Source organism: Seriola aureovittata, chromosome 19 (assembly GCF_021018895.1).
Source record: "Seriola aureovittata isolate HTS-2021-v1 ecotype China chromosome 19, ASM2101889v1, whole genome shotgun sequence".
Lineage (NCBI taxonomy): Eukaryota > Metazoa > Chordata > Actinopteri > Carangiformes > Carangidae > Seriola > Seriola aureovittata.
This window is the reverse complement of record NC_079382.1, coordinates 21,764,367-21,778,733: the sequence shown is the minus strand read 5'-3', so window position 1 is coordinate 21,778,733 and position 14,367 is coordinate 21,764,367. Positions and strand designations below refer to the sequence as shown.

At 41.1% G+C, this 14,367-nt stretch overlaps 2 protein-coding genes across 6 annotated transcripts; one reads left to right on the top strand and one right to left on the bottom strand.

Moving 5' to 3' along the window:
- Nucleotides 1-161: 161 nt before the first annotated feature.
- Nucleotides 162-10,166, top strand: katna1 (katanin p60 (ATPase containing) subunit A 1). 5 transcript variants are annotated; one of them, XM_056404818.1, is made up of 12 exons: nt 178-305; nt 446-529; nt 2,040-2,202; nt 2,298-2,437; nt 4,013-4,208; nt 4,437-4,552; nt 4,771-4,876; nt 4,954-5,112; nt 5,227-5,353; nt 5,492-5,626; nt 6,495-6,621; nt 6,915-10,166. In XM_056404818.1, exons 3-12 carry the CDS (start codon nt 2,041-2,043, stop codon nt 7,111-7,113), a joined length of 1,467 nt encoding a protein of 488 aa, XP_056260793.1. In that variant the 5' UTR covers nt 178-305; nt 446-529; nt 2,040; the 3' UTR covers nt 7,114-10,166. The 5 variants fall into 5 exon arrangements, with proteins under 5 accessions (XP_056260797.1, XP_056260793.1, XP_056260796.1 ...); XM_056404821.1 differs by having other exon boundaries at nt 183-305; nt 446-480; XM_056404822.1 differs by lacking the exon at nt 446-529 and having other exon boundaries at nt 162-305.
- ginm1 (glycoprotein integral membrane 1) lies at nt 8,508-14,364 on the bottom strand. Its single transcript, XM_056404825.1, has 8 exons — nt 14,208-14,364; nt 13,968-14,039; nt 13,752-13,851; nt 12,885-13,039; nt 12,491-12,650; nt 12,149-12,375; nt 11,399-11,562; nt 8,508-11,217 (listed from the first exon to the last, which is right to left on the bottom strand). The coding sequence occupies exons 1-8, from the start codon at nt 14,289-14,291 to the stop codon at nt 11,112-11,114; spliced, it is 1,068 nt and encodes a 355-aa protein (XP_056260800.1). The 5' UTR covers nt 14,292-14,364; the 3' UTR covers nt 8,508-11,111.
- Between the last annotated feature and the right edge of the window lie 3 nt (nt 14,365-14,367).

The following is a 14,367-nucleotide window of genomic DNA, read 5'->3' as shown; positions in this document are numbered from 1 at the left end:
AAATAAATAAAGAAGATCACACGTGGGCGTAATCCACTTCCGTAACGTACCGTTGGGAAAGTTACTCGGTTTTACTTTGAAAGTTTAGAGCGGAAATCAAAACTTTTTCTCCAGCTCGTTTGATTTGCATACCGAACGTGCGCCGTCGCCGACTTCCGCACTATCAGTTGAACTGTAAACGTCGACAGCTCGTTCGTCCCGTTCGGTTTCTTTCGGCTGTCTTCGATAAGTTGTCACTCTTTGAACTGCCACAGCGGAACTCGTCACAAACCGCTGTGAGGACTCTGCGTGTGTTCAACTGAAAAGTTGAGTATAAACCCGGTACAAACTGGTTTTGTGTGACAATTTTTATACGTTAACTCCACGTAGATTTACACGAACCAGTTGTGTTCGTCGAGTTATGAGAAGATATCGCTTTAAAACTTTTTTTTTTTGTCTGTACCAGAGAGGGGAAACCATCCACCCGGCTTGAAATTCAAAGTGAGGCTGAGTAGTAACAACGTCAACAGTGTACCGTGTAGAGTAAACAGTTAAGTTAATATGTTTTCAACGTAACCGGGGAATACTTTAGTAAAATACCGGGAGCTAGCATCTCTACGTGTAGACGTTTGTGTCGCATTTTGACTCAAACATTTGTGAGTCAGTTGGGCGAGACTCGGCTAATCCTGAGCAACACTAACAACCCTGTTGCTTTGTGTGTCACAGAAAAAGACTTAAAACTGTGCTTATATAATGTAAACACTGCACCAAGTTAACGTGAAAGACTACCTGTAACATAGCATGGATTTGTATGTTTTTCTTTAGCCTTACGATGACCCGACGGTAGCAAAGAGTGATGGTCCAAATAACGGCAAACAAAAGCGTTGCTTTGCTAGTTCACTCTCACATTATCACAAGAAGGATTTACAACTTGGAACAGTTTTTATTTTTTTTTTTACCACCATTAGAATACATTTGTCTTTGTAGTAAGACAGGCCATGTTCTGTTATCAGGAAACTGGTAAGAAAATTAGGGATGCACTAGTCTGACCTCTTCATACAAAACTTAAACCTGGTTTAGATAAGAAGATATTTCAGACTGGTCTGTAAAGTTGATCCAGTCTAAATTCTGCTCATAGATAAGTCTGATGCAAGTCAGACCCTTTCTAAAACATAAAGACATACTAAATAAATGACACCTGAGCTGACCGGTAGCATCCGGCAGCAAAAAACAACATGGCTCACAATATGTGCTTTGCAAACACTAACTTATTTATATATATATATATATATATATATATATATATATATATATGTTTTTTTTTTTTTTTAACCTCCTAAGACCCGAACTCTTGCATGGCGTGCATTTTTAATTTCTCTTTGCTATTTAGGCTGATTGGGACCTGAGAAAAATGATGTCCACATATGAGGACATTAGTTTTAAATTTCGATTACTGAGTGGCAGTATAATATCCTCATATGTGGTCACCAAGCCCTTGTTGAGAAAAAGTTAGTATTGTGGTCTAGAGAACCCAAAATGTGAGGTCCACATATGTGGACGCCAGGTCCTAGGAGGTTAAGGTCAGTATGTGCCAATACTGATGATGTGAATTTCTAAAGAAAGTGAGGACAAAGCAAATTAAATTTATCAAAAAAAATCGAAGGTGGAGGAAAAAAACAGTTCTTCAAACCTGATAATGTTGAAGGTATTTCTAGTGAACTTGTTGTAAAAAATGTCTCCTGCATTATACTTTTTCCTGGATTCAGTTAAGATAAAATTATTCCGTACCGCAATACCTTACCAATGAAAGACAAGGTTTGGCAATTTAATGATTGAATGATTCATGATTTGAAACAGAAATCCCTCTCTACATTTTAATGCACACATTTTTCCTCTATTGATGAAATTGCTAATGCCAATTATAAAATGTTACACATCAGCAAGGATATAGATAAATGGTTCAACCAAAAACTGTCGTTATGTAGTCAAATATCAATCATTGTTTTATATATTTAGCATTACGTTGGTGGGCTGAACTGTTGTCTGTGTTTGCACGGCAGCATGAGTCTTCGAGAAATCAGTGAGAACGTGAAGCTGGCCCGCGAATATGCCTTGCTGGGAAACTACAACTCGGCCAGTGTCCTTTATCATGGATTACTAGAACAAATCAAAAAGTATTTGTACACCGTGAGGGACAGCAGTTTTCAGCAGAGATGGCAGCAGGTAAATATGACATAAAAAAAAAAAAACAGTTCAAAAACCTATCAGATCATAATCAAGGGAATTTGGCTTTTCTGATGCGTGTGTTTGTTTCTCAGTTGTGGCAAGAAATTAGTGAAGAGAATCGACAGGTTCAGGATATAATGTCAACTCTGGAGAACTTTCAGCTGGACACGACGCCTGCGAAACCCAGTAACCACGATGATTGTGACATAAGGCCTGTACATGTGGAGCCGAGGTATGAGACTTGGTTCTTTATACACAATCTTAATTTTCTAACTTTCATCCATTTTCTTTCTTCACTGTTAAAATCTATTTTTATACCTTCTGAACTTTGTAGACCTCGTTCACTGTTCACCTTTGCCGTTCACCACTCTGTGGTCGGGGGTTGTATGAGCCGTTTGTCTGTGAACAATAGCCTGACACAGTCATATGATGGAGATTAGCAGACTTGAGTCCCTGATGTGAGTCTGGTTTGTTCCTGCTCTGCCCTGTGGAAAGGTGGCCTGTAAACCTCACACTGCCTCTTTGTTCGGTTGGTTGGGTCTTTTTTTGTTTTTCTTGCTGCATTAATACACTTGTTGAGTATTTCCTCAACAAGTGTTGTGTTGAAGTCTTTTAATCAGTTATTTATGGTGTTATATTATTTAAATAAGCTTTTACACTTCCAATGCCGCAATAAATATACCACAGACACATTCAGAAAATTATTGCCTTAGCCTTTCTAGTGTTGTTGTTGTTAGTCCAGTCCAAAGCTAGTTACAGCACTCATTAGTGCTCTGGCATGAGTAAAAGCACAGCCACACATATTGTGAGTAATATAATTGTTTGGAATGATAAAAATGCATGACTTGAAAGTTAATTTATATCAGGGATCATGTACAAAATACATTAATGGCAAAAAAGAGAACGATGCTCGTACCAGATTTAGCTACTTGCTCATTTCCATCTGCAGTTCCTGGACAGGTGAGCGGAACAGGAAACAGGAAAACACAGAGCAAAACCCAACATCACAACTGCAAATATGCCAACATCCTATAAATAACCATGCAGATATACACACACACACACACATATACACAAAGGCACAATAACAACCTTGATGCAAAAATGCAAAACAGAATATTGTTATGTCCACACATCATGAATACACCATCGTCCCAAGCAGCCACAGGAACAAATTACTAGACTGTGAACTGGTGTTTTTATTTACAAAGTACTTTTCAACATGAGGTGAGTGGATTGGACAAAGGCCAAAATAACAAACAAAACAAATCTCTATAGAAACAAAACATCAACATAACCTGCCCAAATATAACAAAACCAAAGTACATCAACTATAAAAAGGTACATGGATGTGCCAGGACGAAGACGTGGTTCTCTCCCCTTGCAGCTCAGACGTGCCATCTTGGTTCCTTATGTCTATGGCTGCACAATAAATCGAAATGTAATCGAATTCGCAATACGGCCAAATGCAATATCCAAATCGCGGGAGATGTAATTTTTTTTTGATGAAGATAAAATGAGTGTGTGTATTGTTAGAACCATAAGTGTTGTGGTGCTACAGCGAGCCAATCAGCTACAACTGCAGAAACTGCACCGATCACCAGCTTGTTCCTGGCACACACCTATTTACATACACTCACTCATGCACACCTCATGCCACCTTTCAAACCACAGTGAAAAACATAAGAAAAAAAGCACCATATGACCGCAGTCATATGAAAATATTGATTAGTCAGATTAATGCTGACAGGACTAATTACTTATAATCCATTGTTAATATCCCCATTTCCCTCTTTTCCTTTCCCAGACACTCTCCTTGTCCCGTCAGGCGGCCTACTAACCCCTATAAAGAAAGCAAGCCTCCAAACAACCGGCTGAGCGTGGCTGTGAGGGCCCAGCAGAGGCACTCGCCTCGGGGGGCCAACGGGGACAGAAGCAAAGTCTCCAAGGGCAAAGAAAAGAAGGAGGCAAAGGAAGCCACTGGCAAAACAAAGGAGGATAAGGTGAACGATTGTGAAAGAATGCACAACCTTCTCCGTCATTATATTAGAGAACATATAATCAGACACAACTATTTGCGTTGTTGATTAAACACTGTCCTCGTGCTGCTCCTTTGTACCCGCATCCATGCCGAGCCTGTCCTTCCAGTTTTTTGTGTGGGAGAAAACTGACCACGTGGGTTTCATTCAGGGAGCAGGGAACAGTGATCATGTGTTGTGTCTCCCTTTCAGAACAAAGCAGAAGTCCAGGAGAAGGAAGTGAAAAAGTTTGACGGGACAGGATATGACAAAGACCTTGTGGAAGCTCTGGAGAGAGATATTATATCTCAGAATCCAAACGTTAAATGGTATGTTTTTACAATTTAGTGTGTGAGAAGACATGAGCCTATATTCCTGTCATGTCGTGTATAAATTCCCATGCATGTCCCAGAACTGTCTCCGCACTCGACAAGAGATTAAATCATATAAATATATGAGCAGGAAAAAGACCTAGAGCCAAAAGCAGCCTGCCACATCTGCAGAAGTACTACATGATAACCAGCATCTGTCTAACCTGTTTCTGCAGGGACAACATCGCAGACTTGGAAGATGCAAAAAAACTGCTGAAAGAAGCGGTCGTGTTGCCCATGTGGATGCCAGCATTTTTCAAAGGCATACGAAGACCATGGAAGGTACCGACTGAGGAGATTTAATCTGACTTCTCTTGTTATATGTTTCACTCTAACATGGGACTCACGTCTTACCTCAGGGGGTGCTCATGGTCGGACCTCCGGGCACAGGGAAAACACTTTTGGCCAAAGCCGTCGCTACCGAATGCAGAACCACATTCTTCAACGTTTCCTCATCGACTCTCACCTCCAAGTACAGAGGGGAGTCTGAGAAGCTGGTTCGCCTCCTGTTTGAAATGGTGAGCTCACACGCGCGACATGTTTGGGTGTCATGGCTGTTCATGTTGTCGGGAGAGTATGTGTCCCCTTTGAGATTTCTCCTGGACTCAGTCGTTGTGTTTGTGCTCGTGCAGGCACGTTTTTACGCTCCCACTACAATCTTCATCGATGAAATTGACTCCATGTGCAGCCGCAGAGGGACGTCCGAGGAGCATGAGGCCAGCCGGAGAGTCAAGGCGGAGCTGCTGGTGCAGATGGATGGTACAACACCAGTGACGCCTCCTTATACACAAATGTATTTTTCCAGTGTTTTTGATATGTGTCAGCTGTTTTAACTGCAGTCACGTCTGATCGAAGCGTTAGTTTTCAGAGGCGTTCTCTGTCATTGCTGTCGCTCAGGTGTCGGTGGAGCATCAGAAAACGACGACCCGTCAAAGATGGTCATGGTCCTGGCTGCCACCAACTTCCCATGGGACATCGATGAGGCGCTGAGGAGACGGCTGGAGAAGAGGATCTACATCCCTCTGCCTTCAAGTACAGTCATTTCTCTCATTTACTCTAATTTACCTCTCTTACTGCCGTTCTCAAAACAGTTCATCATTCCCCCACACAAATCAGCATTTCTCATTGTGTTTGTACAAACTTCCTGTATCCGCACATAGTTCACGACCAAAGACGATTTCTCATTGTGATTTCTCATCTGACTCGTGAAAACAGTTTGTACCTTCATCAGATAGAACGACAGACCTCTCACTCACGATGAAACTGTCCTGCTGCATCAGTGTTTTCAAATCACCTTAAACTTTCTTCAAATATAAATGAATTGCCTTTGTCTATTTTTCAACGCATAGTTCCATGTCTATCATTTTGCTTTCCTAAATTATGTTCTGTGACACATTTTCTTTTCTTTTTTTAAAAAAGTCTTTCACAAATCCAAAAATTGTTCATACAAAATGCAAAGTGCCACATATTTGCTGCAAAACAAAACGCTGCACTGAATATAAACACATCTCAAAATCAAGTATTTGCATCCAATGCCAAACACTAAATGTTTGGATAAACCATGTTCTCAATCTAAAGCTCTTCTCTCTTCCATAGTGGTTCCATTGTGTCAGTCAGCATATTGTTTTCAGGTTGTCCGTCCGTCCCATTCTCATGGACACGATATCTCAGTAAAGCCTTGACTGAACACAAACATTCAGTAGGACTGTTATGAGAAATGCATGAACTGTTTTGAGAGCTGCATTAAGAGTTGTGAGTTGCATCAAAGCGATTCAGAAAAACTGTAACTGCACCCTTAATAACTGCAGAGTGTGGGGTCAGGGGTTAGAGCTGCTCATCCCCCCCAAAAACCAAAGAGCTTCCTGGCTTCTCCACTTCACCGTGTCCTTTATGTTTGCAGCCAAGGGGCGAGTGGAGCTGCTCAGGATCAACCTGAAGGAACTGGAGCTGGCCGGCGATGTGAATTTGGACAAGATCGCGGACCAGATGGAGGGTTACTCAGGAGCCGACATCACCAACGTTTGCAGGTTAAACCGATCTTCAAAATAAAGTCGACTGTCTTCCCAGTAGCTTCTTTTACAAACAGCACAGAGACAAAACAACACATTTACACAGAATAAGATCTATGTCGTAGCTAAGAGATATACAATAGAGTAGATACAACAAGGCGCACTGGTAGAGCTTTCCTGAAAAACTGAAGGTCGGAAGGATTTCAGATGAGCACCATACAAGCGAGAGCTGAGAGATGCATGTGGTTTAAAGCCTCTACTGAAATCTGTGGTCACACTGGTTGAAATTAAACTGTTGTTCGATGCTGCAGGGACGCCTCTCTGATGGCCATGAGGCGAAGAATCGAGGGCCTCACACCAGAAGAGATCCGCAACATTTCCCGGGACGAGATGCACATGCCCACCACCATGGAGGACTTTGAGTCGGCTCTGAGGAAAGTGTCCAAATCTGTGTCTGCAGCCGACCTGGAGAAGTACGAGAAGTGGATCGAAGAGTTTGGGTCTTGCTGAAAAAAAAAAAAAAAAAGGTGTGTGTGTGTGTGTGAGAGAGTGTGAGAGTGTGTGTGTGTATGTGTGTGTGTGTGTGGTTTCATGGTGGTGGCTGAGTATGTGTCTGAAGCAGTTAGGTGAAATATTACATCAGGTAAATAAGTAGAACCTCTTCCTGTCGAAAAATTATGTTTTGAAAATCTAGAAAAGTGAAAAAGGTGAAAAGTTGCAGATTTTTTCACTTTCACTGGAAATAAATTTCAATTGCAAAATGTTTCAAAACTCTCAAAACCAAGTTAATTGACCTTCTTAAGTGTCATATCAGTTGCTTTGTACCATCGTGTCTCACAATGAGATTCTTTGATTCTACAAACTGTCGTTCCTGTATTTGTTTTTGTTTTTTTGTCGATGCACTTAATTGACGCGTGTGGTTGTTTCGCATTTTTGTTGATGCAAATTTTTATGAACACAACACTAACAAGGTATTTCTATGAATAAATTTAACAAGTGTTTATGGATGTTAACAGTGTCTCACATGTAAGTTCATTTGTTGTGTCGGCTGCTGGATGGTATTTTGAGCCTTGTGACTGTTGTTGTTCTAGACATGATTTCATGGCTGTAGTTGGCCTGACGTGGACTCACACAGAACCATACGATCATCCAGGCAGCTGTCAGTTTCTAGATGCTGCTGGTGTGAAAAGTAGTTGCAATATTTTTTGGGGCGTGACTGATAATCCTCGTTTTGAGTCGTGCTGTGTCTAAGGCGTCCAGATGAGCCGTGGGAGAAATCACTTGGTTGCAGGAAGTGGTGTGTGATTGGTTTGGCCTGTGGGTTTCAGATAGTGACCACACAGTTGAATGTACTTTTAACTCTTGATAAATAGGTGCATCAGTAATTTCCTCCTGTAAAAATATTTAATAGATTCACACCAATTCCACATTTTTGAGGCGATAATTGTATTATGATATATTGGCTTTTTTTTTTTTTTTTTTGCACATGAATACAAACATTGCAGTTATTAAAGAATTGTGACCGGGATGTGTACGGAGCTCATGGCACCGCAAAGCACTGCAACTTAAGAAAACACAAAACAAATTCAGAAAATATCTTCATCAATTAAACAACATGTGCTGCAAATACTCACAACACAACCCTCCAATCAAATTTCCTGGTCAGAACTGTTGTATATTATCATTTGGTGGTTTACAAATAAAATAGAATTGAATTGAATCACATTAGATGTCCGAGGGGAACCGTTGGATTACACACGTCCACATGGTGGTTCTGAAAACAAAATGTTCATGTTGTGCTCTCTCAGCTTGCACAAACACAATCAGACAATACAGAAATGTGACATGTCATCAGGTGATACACAGTCCAGCTGTAATTCATGGAGTTAATGCAGACAAACATCTCAAATTAAAAATATTGTTTGTTTTATTCTTCAGCAACACATCTGAATTCATGCCTGGCACATCGTTGGCCTTACAGGCTAATTCAGCACGTCTCTATTCAGTGCATCAGTTTGGACTTGGAGGCGTACACTTGACAGGTTGAGTTGTTTTGAGTCATCATGCAGTTTCCTAGTTTTAATGTATAACCTGCTGACAGAACAGCAAACTGCATTCACAAGCTACACTACACATGCACCTTTTGCTAACGCAGCACGTCATGCATCCTGCAGCTTAACTGAACCCTGGGGAGAGACGGAGAGAAAGTCTCAGCTGCTCTGAGTTTCACAAACTCACATGTTTTTTTGTTTGTTTTGGGTTTTTTTTTTTTTTTTTTTTTACTTTATTTAAGCGTGACAATTAAGATCTGAAATAAAAAAAAAAAAAAGAAGACACACTGACGCTTGCTGAGTTTTGAATTAATAAAACCCACAATATCCTGCCCCAGTCTGCTTTGGTCCCTCACACACAGCCTACTGGGACTGATCCTCATCTCAGTCACTCTGGTCTATAAATCATAAGATTTACCACACACACACAAAATAAAGAAAACATGAACATCCATGCAGGTTCAACTCCAGTTTACACTTTGAATTTCTGATCACGTCCTGTACAACCACTGTATTTTACATCGGTCCAGTTAAAGCAGGAATTTGTCTTTAATCTGTCTTCATTTAGAGTGCACTGACAATCTGAACAACCTCACTTTCACTCTCCGTTAATAAAAAAAAGAAAGTCACACACACAATTAACCAAAGTAGAATAAATTATAATCCCTGTCTTCAGTCATAGGATCCATAAAACAGTCACTGAGGCACTGAGAAGAATGACAATCAACATCTGAACCTCAACTCTGGACGACAGGACTTCTCTTCAGTAGTGACATTCAGACCCAGTTTTAAAGTGGTGTGTGTGTGTGTGTGTGTGTGTGTGTGTGTGGGGGGCAATCACCCGATGTGCAGACACAAGCTTTATAATGAGACAATGACCTGCATCTTTTTTTTTTTAAGGTTGAAATATTACCTCACTTCATCAGAGCTGTCTGTGACGACAAACCATTATTGTCTGACAGATCCGCAGACACCACCTGGCTCATACTAAATAAACACATTTCCAATAAATTCACTTTAGTGCACTTGTTTCCTTCACCACTCAGCAGTGGGGCGCAGTTTTGGAAAATAACAATAATGTGAGAAAACCAATGAGACCTGTACAGAACTGCTACAGACAGAAAGTATTTTCAGTGAACAGAAAAACTCCAAATCACTGGATGCATCTGCTAAAATGTTCAGTTTGTTCCGATTCATTTGTTAAACTTGTTTTTCCTAAGCTAGTGACTGTTCTGGTGCGCGTTGCTAAGTTTTGGTGACATGATACAACAACGAAAAAAAAACAAACTTTGACAAAACTGTGTCGCTATGAAGCTTTTGATCTTCTGCTGCATATCACTTCCATTTTTTCCACTTTCAAGACGTGTCGTCAATGTCGGCTTATAAGACTAGGTCTACGGTTTGGGATGAAAGGATCAAGTGCTGACTTCCTGGAGTTGGGGCTGTTACTTTTATTCAAAATTCTAACTTTTGTTCTCAAATGTTGGACAAAAGTAAAAAAAAAAAACAAAATAAATAAACGAAAATAAGCAGTTTGAATTAAACGTTAAGTGACTGAAGTAGTTTCCTCCACGAGTCCAGCAGTTCGAAAAAATTCACTACCAACTTGACCTACTGCATGTCCCACTGACCTACCAGTAGACAGCTGATGAATAAAAATGGAGGAGCCTGATGAGTGTGGAACCGTTTTGGGTTCTCTGTATATCATCAACAAACACAGGGCGAGTGCTTTACTCTCCAGCCACAGCAAATCTGAGAACTCACCCTGTGCTGCAGCGGAGGCACCACAAATGAGGAGCAATGACTCTCACGTCCCACCCAGGACACAGAAGTGTAGAACTGTTCCTTTAAAAGCTTGGATCAGATGATCTTCATAAAGAGCTGTTGCTAAATGTTTCCAAAATATTTGGAAGAATAAGCCTCTTTGCTCTGGCGTGTTTTGGAGAAAAACAAAAAGTACTCGAGGTCATTGCTGATTAAAAAGTAACTTGTTACTGAGCTGGACAAGAAACAAAGTGCATCATCATTTGTGACTTAATAAAAGTGGCTTTTCACAAACTCTGCCTGACCAATCACAGCAAAGAGTTTGGTTGTCTATGCTCATTTCTTTTCTCTAATACTCACGTATGCTCTGATACTCTAATAACGAGTGGGACTTCACGTGACTGCTCTTAGCTGACATCACTGTAAACCACTCACTGTGATCATGTGACTAAATCAGAGGGATGTGAACTATCATTAAACCAGGAAACTGAGTTCAGTCAATCTGATGGCTTTAAAGCAACCCCCCCTGTTCGTGGCTTATGTGCGTAAATTGAAGTGAAATGCAAGTGATTAAAGTCTGAATATAAGCGAGGGACAAAACCAGGCCATGCTGAAACCCTAACATAGGAACCAAGGTTAAAGAATAAACAAGAACAAACTGAAAACAAAGGTAGTGGTCGAGCCAATCCCCTTTCAGGGCTTCTTCTCTTCTCCCTCCGCTTCTATCTCTATGTTCTCCAGCAGAGTGTGTTTCTCATCCTCTGGGATCAGGGTGACGGGGTTTAGGTGAAAAATGTGCCTTTAAAAAAAAACAAAAAAAAAGAGAGAGAGAAATATATAAGTATATATAAATATAAGAGTTATACAGAGATGTTGAAGACAATCAGGGACCAGCAATGCCCCACCAAAGGCTCCAACTGCCCCACCTAATTGTCCCGCTAAATAAAGCTCTGAGGGATTCACAGATTCGCCAAACTCACTTGTGTTCACACGCTGGGAAGAACATGTCCAAGATCTTGACTATGACGGCTGATCCCACAACGCCGATCACCACCACCCACATGACCAGGAAGAAGAGAGGCAGGGACTCGGAGCAGAAGCGCCTCAGACGCTCTCGCACCTTCTCCACCCACTGACACATGGCCTGAAGACCAAACGGATCATCATCATCATCATCATCATCTCATTTTAATTCAAACAAATCAGAAATAAAGAATAGAAAACATGTATACAAACATAATAATAGTAATGGGTGAAAATGGGAAACACCAATAAGCTTCAGAAGCTTGTGAGTAGGAGTCGAGTCACTGCATGTGCAAAATATAATTTCAGCCACAAAAGACCTAAATCCCAAAACCCTGAAAGGAATAACTAAATAAAACAAAACATCTATCCCATCAGTCCATACATCAATCCATCAGCAATAAATGGTAGATAAAAAATAACTAGCTAAAAATAGGAGCTCAGTAGAGCAACCAGCTCTTAAGACTCCAGCCTTTCAGGGAACACAAATTCAAATATAAATATAGATATTTAAATATATTCAGAGCAGCAGGGAAACAGAGCGGCTCGGTAGACTAGGGCTCGGCACTCTGCTGCATCATGTTGGTTGAAAGCCATGTCAGTGCATTCCCCCCAGTAAACTGATCTTCCTGTGTTTGTTCCCAGTGACTCCGCCCCTGAAACACTGTGAATGTCATCAAGCAGCTCTCACATCAGACTCTACTTACAGAGTAAGATGATATAAATTCTTTGGGTGGAGTTTCCATCTGAATCTGATCCGGCTGGCTCGGTCGGTCATCGAGTCCGTCGTCGTATCTGACATCATACAGCAGGTCGGGGTCCATGCGCAGAGGAGTCTCTGGGAGCTTCCCAGGAGCTGCCGTCTCCTCCTGGGTGGTCTCTGTGTGCTTCAGGGGGTACTGGCTGGTGGTGTGAGAGATCAGCTGATCTTCATCTGATTTTAAAAAAAGAAAGAAAAAAAAAGAAAGTGTAGAAGATAAGAAAATAATATCACCTTGTGCACCTGCTTAACAGTAATTAAGATCAGAAGAAGCACCATGTTTTCATACTTTTTCTGGGGCTTGGTGGATCAGTGACGACCACATCGTTCTCCCTGGGAACCCTGAAGATCTCACTGTGTCCAATGGGGTAGATATTGGTGAACTGAGCCAACTTCTGGAAATCTGGGCTCATCAGTAGCTTCACCTCACACATGTCAGGCTGCTGGACCTAAATGTTCAAACCCCAATGGTGTGAAATCATATTCAAATATTACTTTGTTTTGCATATGATATTACTGTAGTTGATTAGCCATGTAGTAAAAAAGCAAAAATAAAACAAAGCGTACTGCAGTAACATGAAGGATGATGATGTTGGCTACCATCAGTACATACATACATTTCAATAGTTTTTTCAACACACTCTCTCAGCAACTGGAACCAAGTTTCAAAACAAAGCATGTACCTCTTTGCCCTCCATCTCTATTACTTCACTGAACACCTGCAGAGCCACCACCTCCTCTGAGTCACTGTATAGCCGGTTCTGGCTCACCATCACCCGGGTGACAGTGGACACCAAGTCCCCAGATTCAAACTCACTGCTTCCATTGATGCTGTCCACTGGGGGGAAAAAAAAACACACAAATCGACTTCAGTTTCTACACAACTAAGAATTTATCCCTCAATTAAACAACAGTAACTCATTTTAAAAAATTGATTATTAATTAAACATTCCAGTTCTTAATCAAGTAAACTTCCAACAGCAAATTATTATTGTCATTTGAGAGACATACACTTTAAAGCACTGACAATATAATGACGTGATATAGATAAAGGAGAACGTCATTGAATTTTTAAAGGTAGTAATAGTTCAGCAGATAACTGCATATTTCAGGGAAATCTTTCAAATGTGGGTACAAGTGCTAAGCTTGGCACAAATCCTCCTTGGAACGGTGGATGTTGGGTCTCTCTCCAGGACACAGTGCCTAGTTATGCAGTGCCATCAGCTGTTTCCTGGTGTAAACAGGAAACAGCCAGTGCAAACACCACGAGATTATGTGTGCCCATAGAGCACATGTAGGTGAGACACACCGATAGAGAAAGAGAGAAACAATTCAACACTGAGCAGGAGCTGTTGTAACAGGCTGCCATTCCTGCTGCGCCATCTTGGAAAAAAGAAAGTGCTTGTATCCTCATTTCAAAAATGATTACAGTTATCTGCTGCACTATAACAAAAATAATTGATTTGTAACAGGTGAACTGTTTAAATTATGGTTTAATACTTGTACTAATCATAACCGGTGAACATCTTACTGATGTGATGAATACTCACAGAGAAGTGCTTGACAGTTGAACCTGGTGACCCCTGACAGTTCCACTGGGATGTCATTGACCAACACCTGCTCCTCACCCACCGATATGTTTAAATTTATCTGAAAGATCAAACGACAGTGTTGAGGCTTGGCTGATTTGTTGGATTTCGAAATCCATGGAAAAGGACACACCTTAGTCTGGACCTTTGCTTATTAAGTGGACTTATACTGTGCACCTGTAAGTTGTTGGAGTCTTGCAACTGCGTGTCCGCCAAAGTCCCTGCTGTCACGTTGATCAGGATGTTTTCCTATAGGCATCAATAATTAAAAATCACATAAAAAGAAAAAACAAAGAGACGTGGGGGTTAACACCATCATGTCTGCCAGTCAGGATATGACTCGATCAGTAAGCTAACGCTATGCTAACGTCAACATCATCATATTGGCTCAATGTTTGCCGTCGCTTTGGGTCTTACCGTATTCAGCTGCCCGGGTGACGACTCTGTGGACGTTACTAAGGCAAAAAGAACAAACACAAGACAAACCGCTGGCCCTGTCATTTCTATTTTGTGGCGACTTAACTTAACAGCGGCGAGATAGCTACAACAAAAACATTGAGCAAGACATATGAACTGC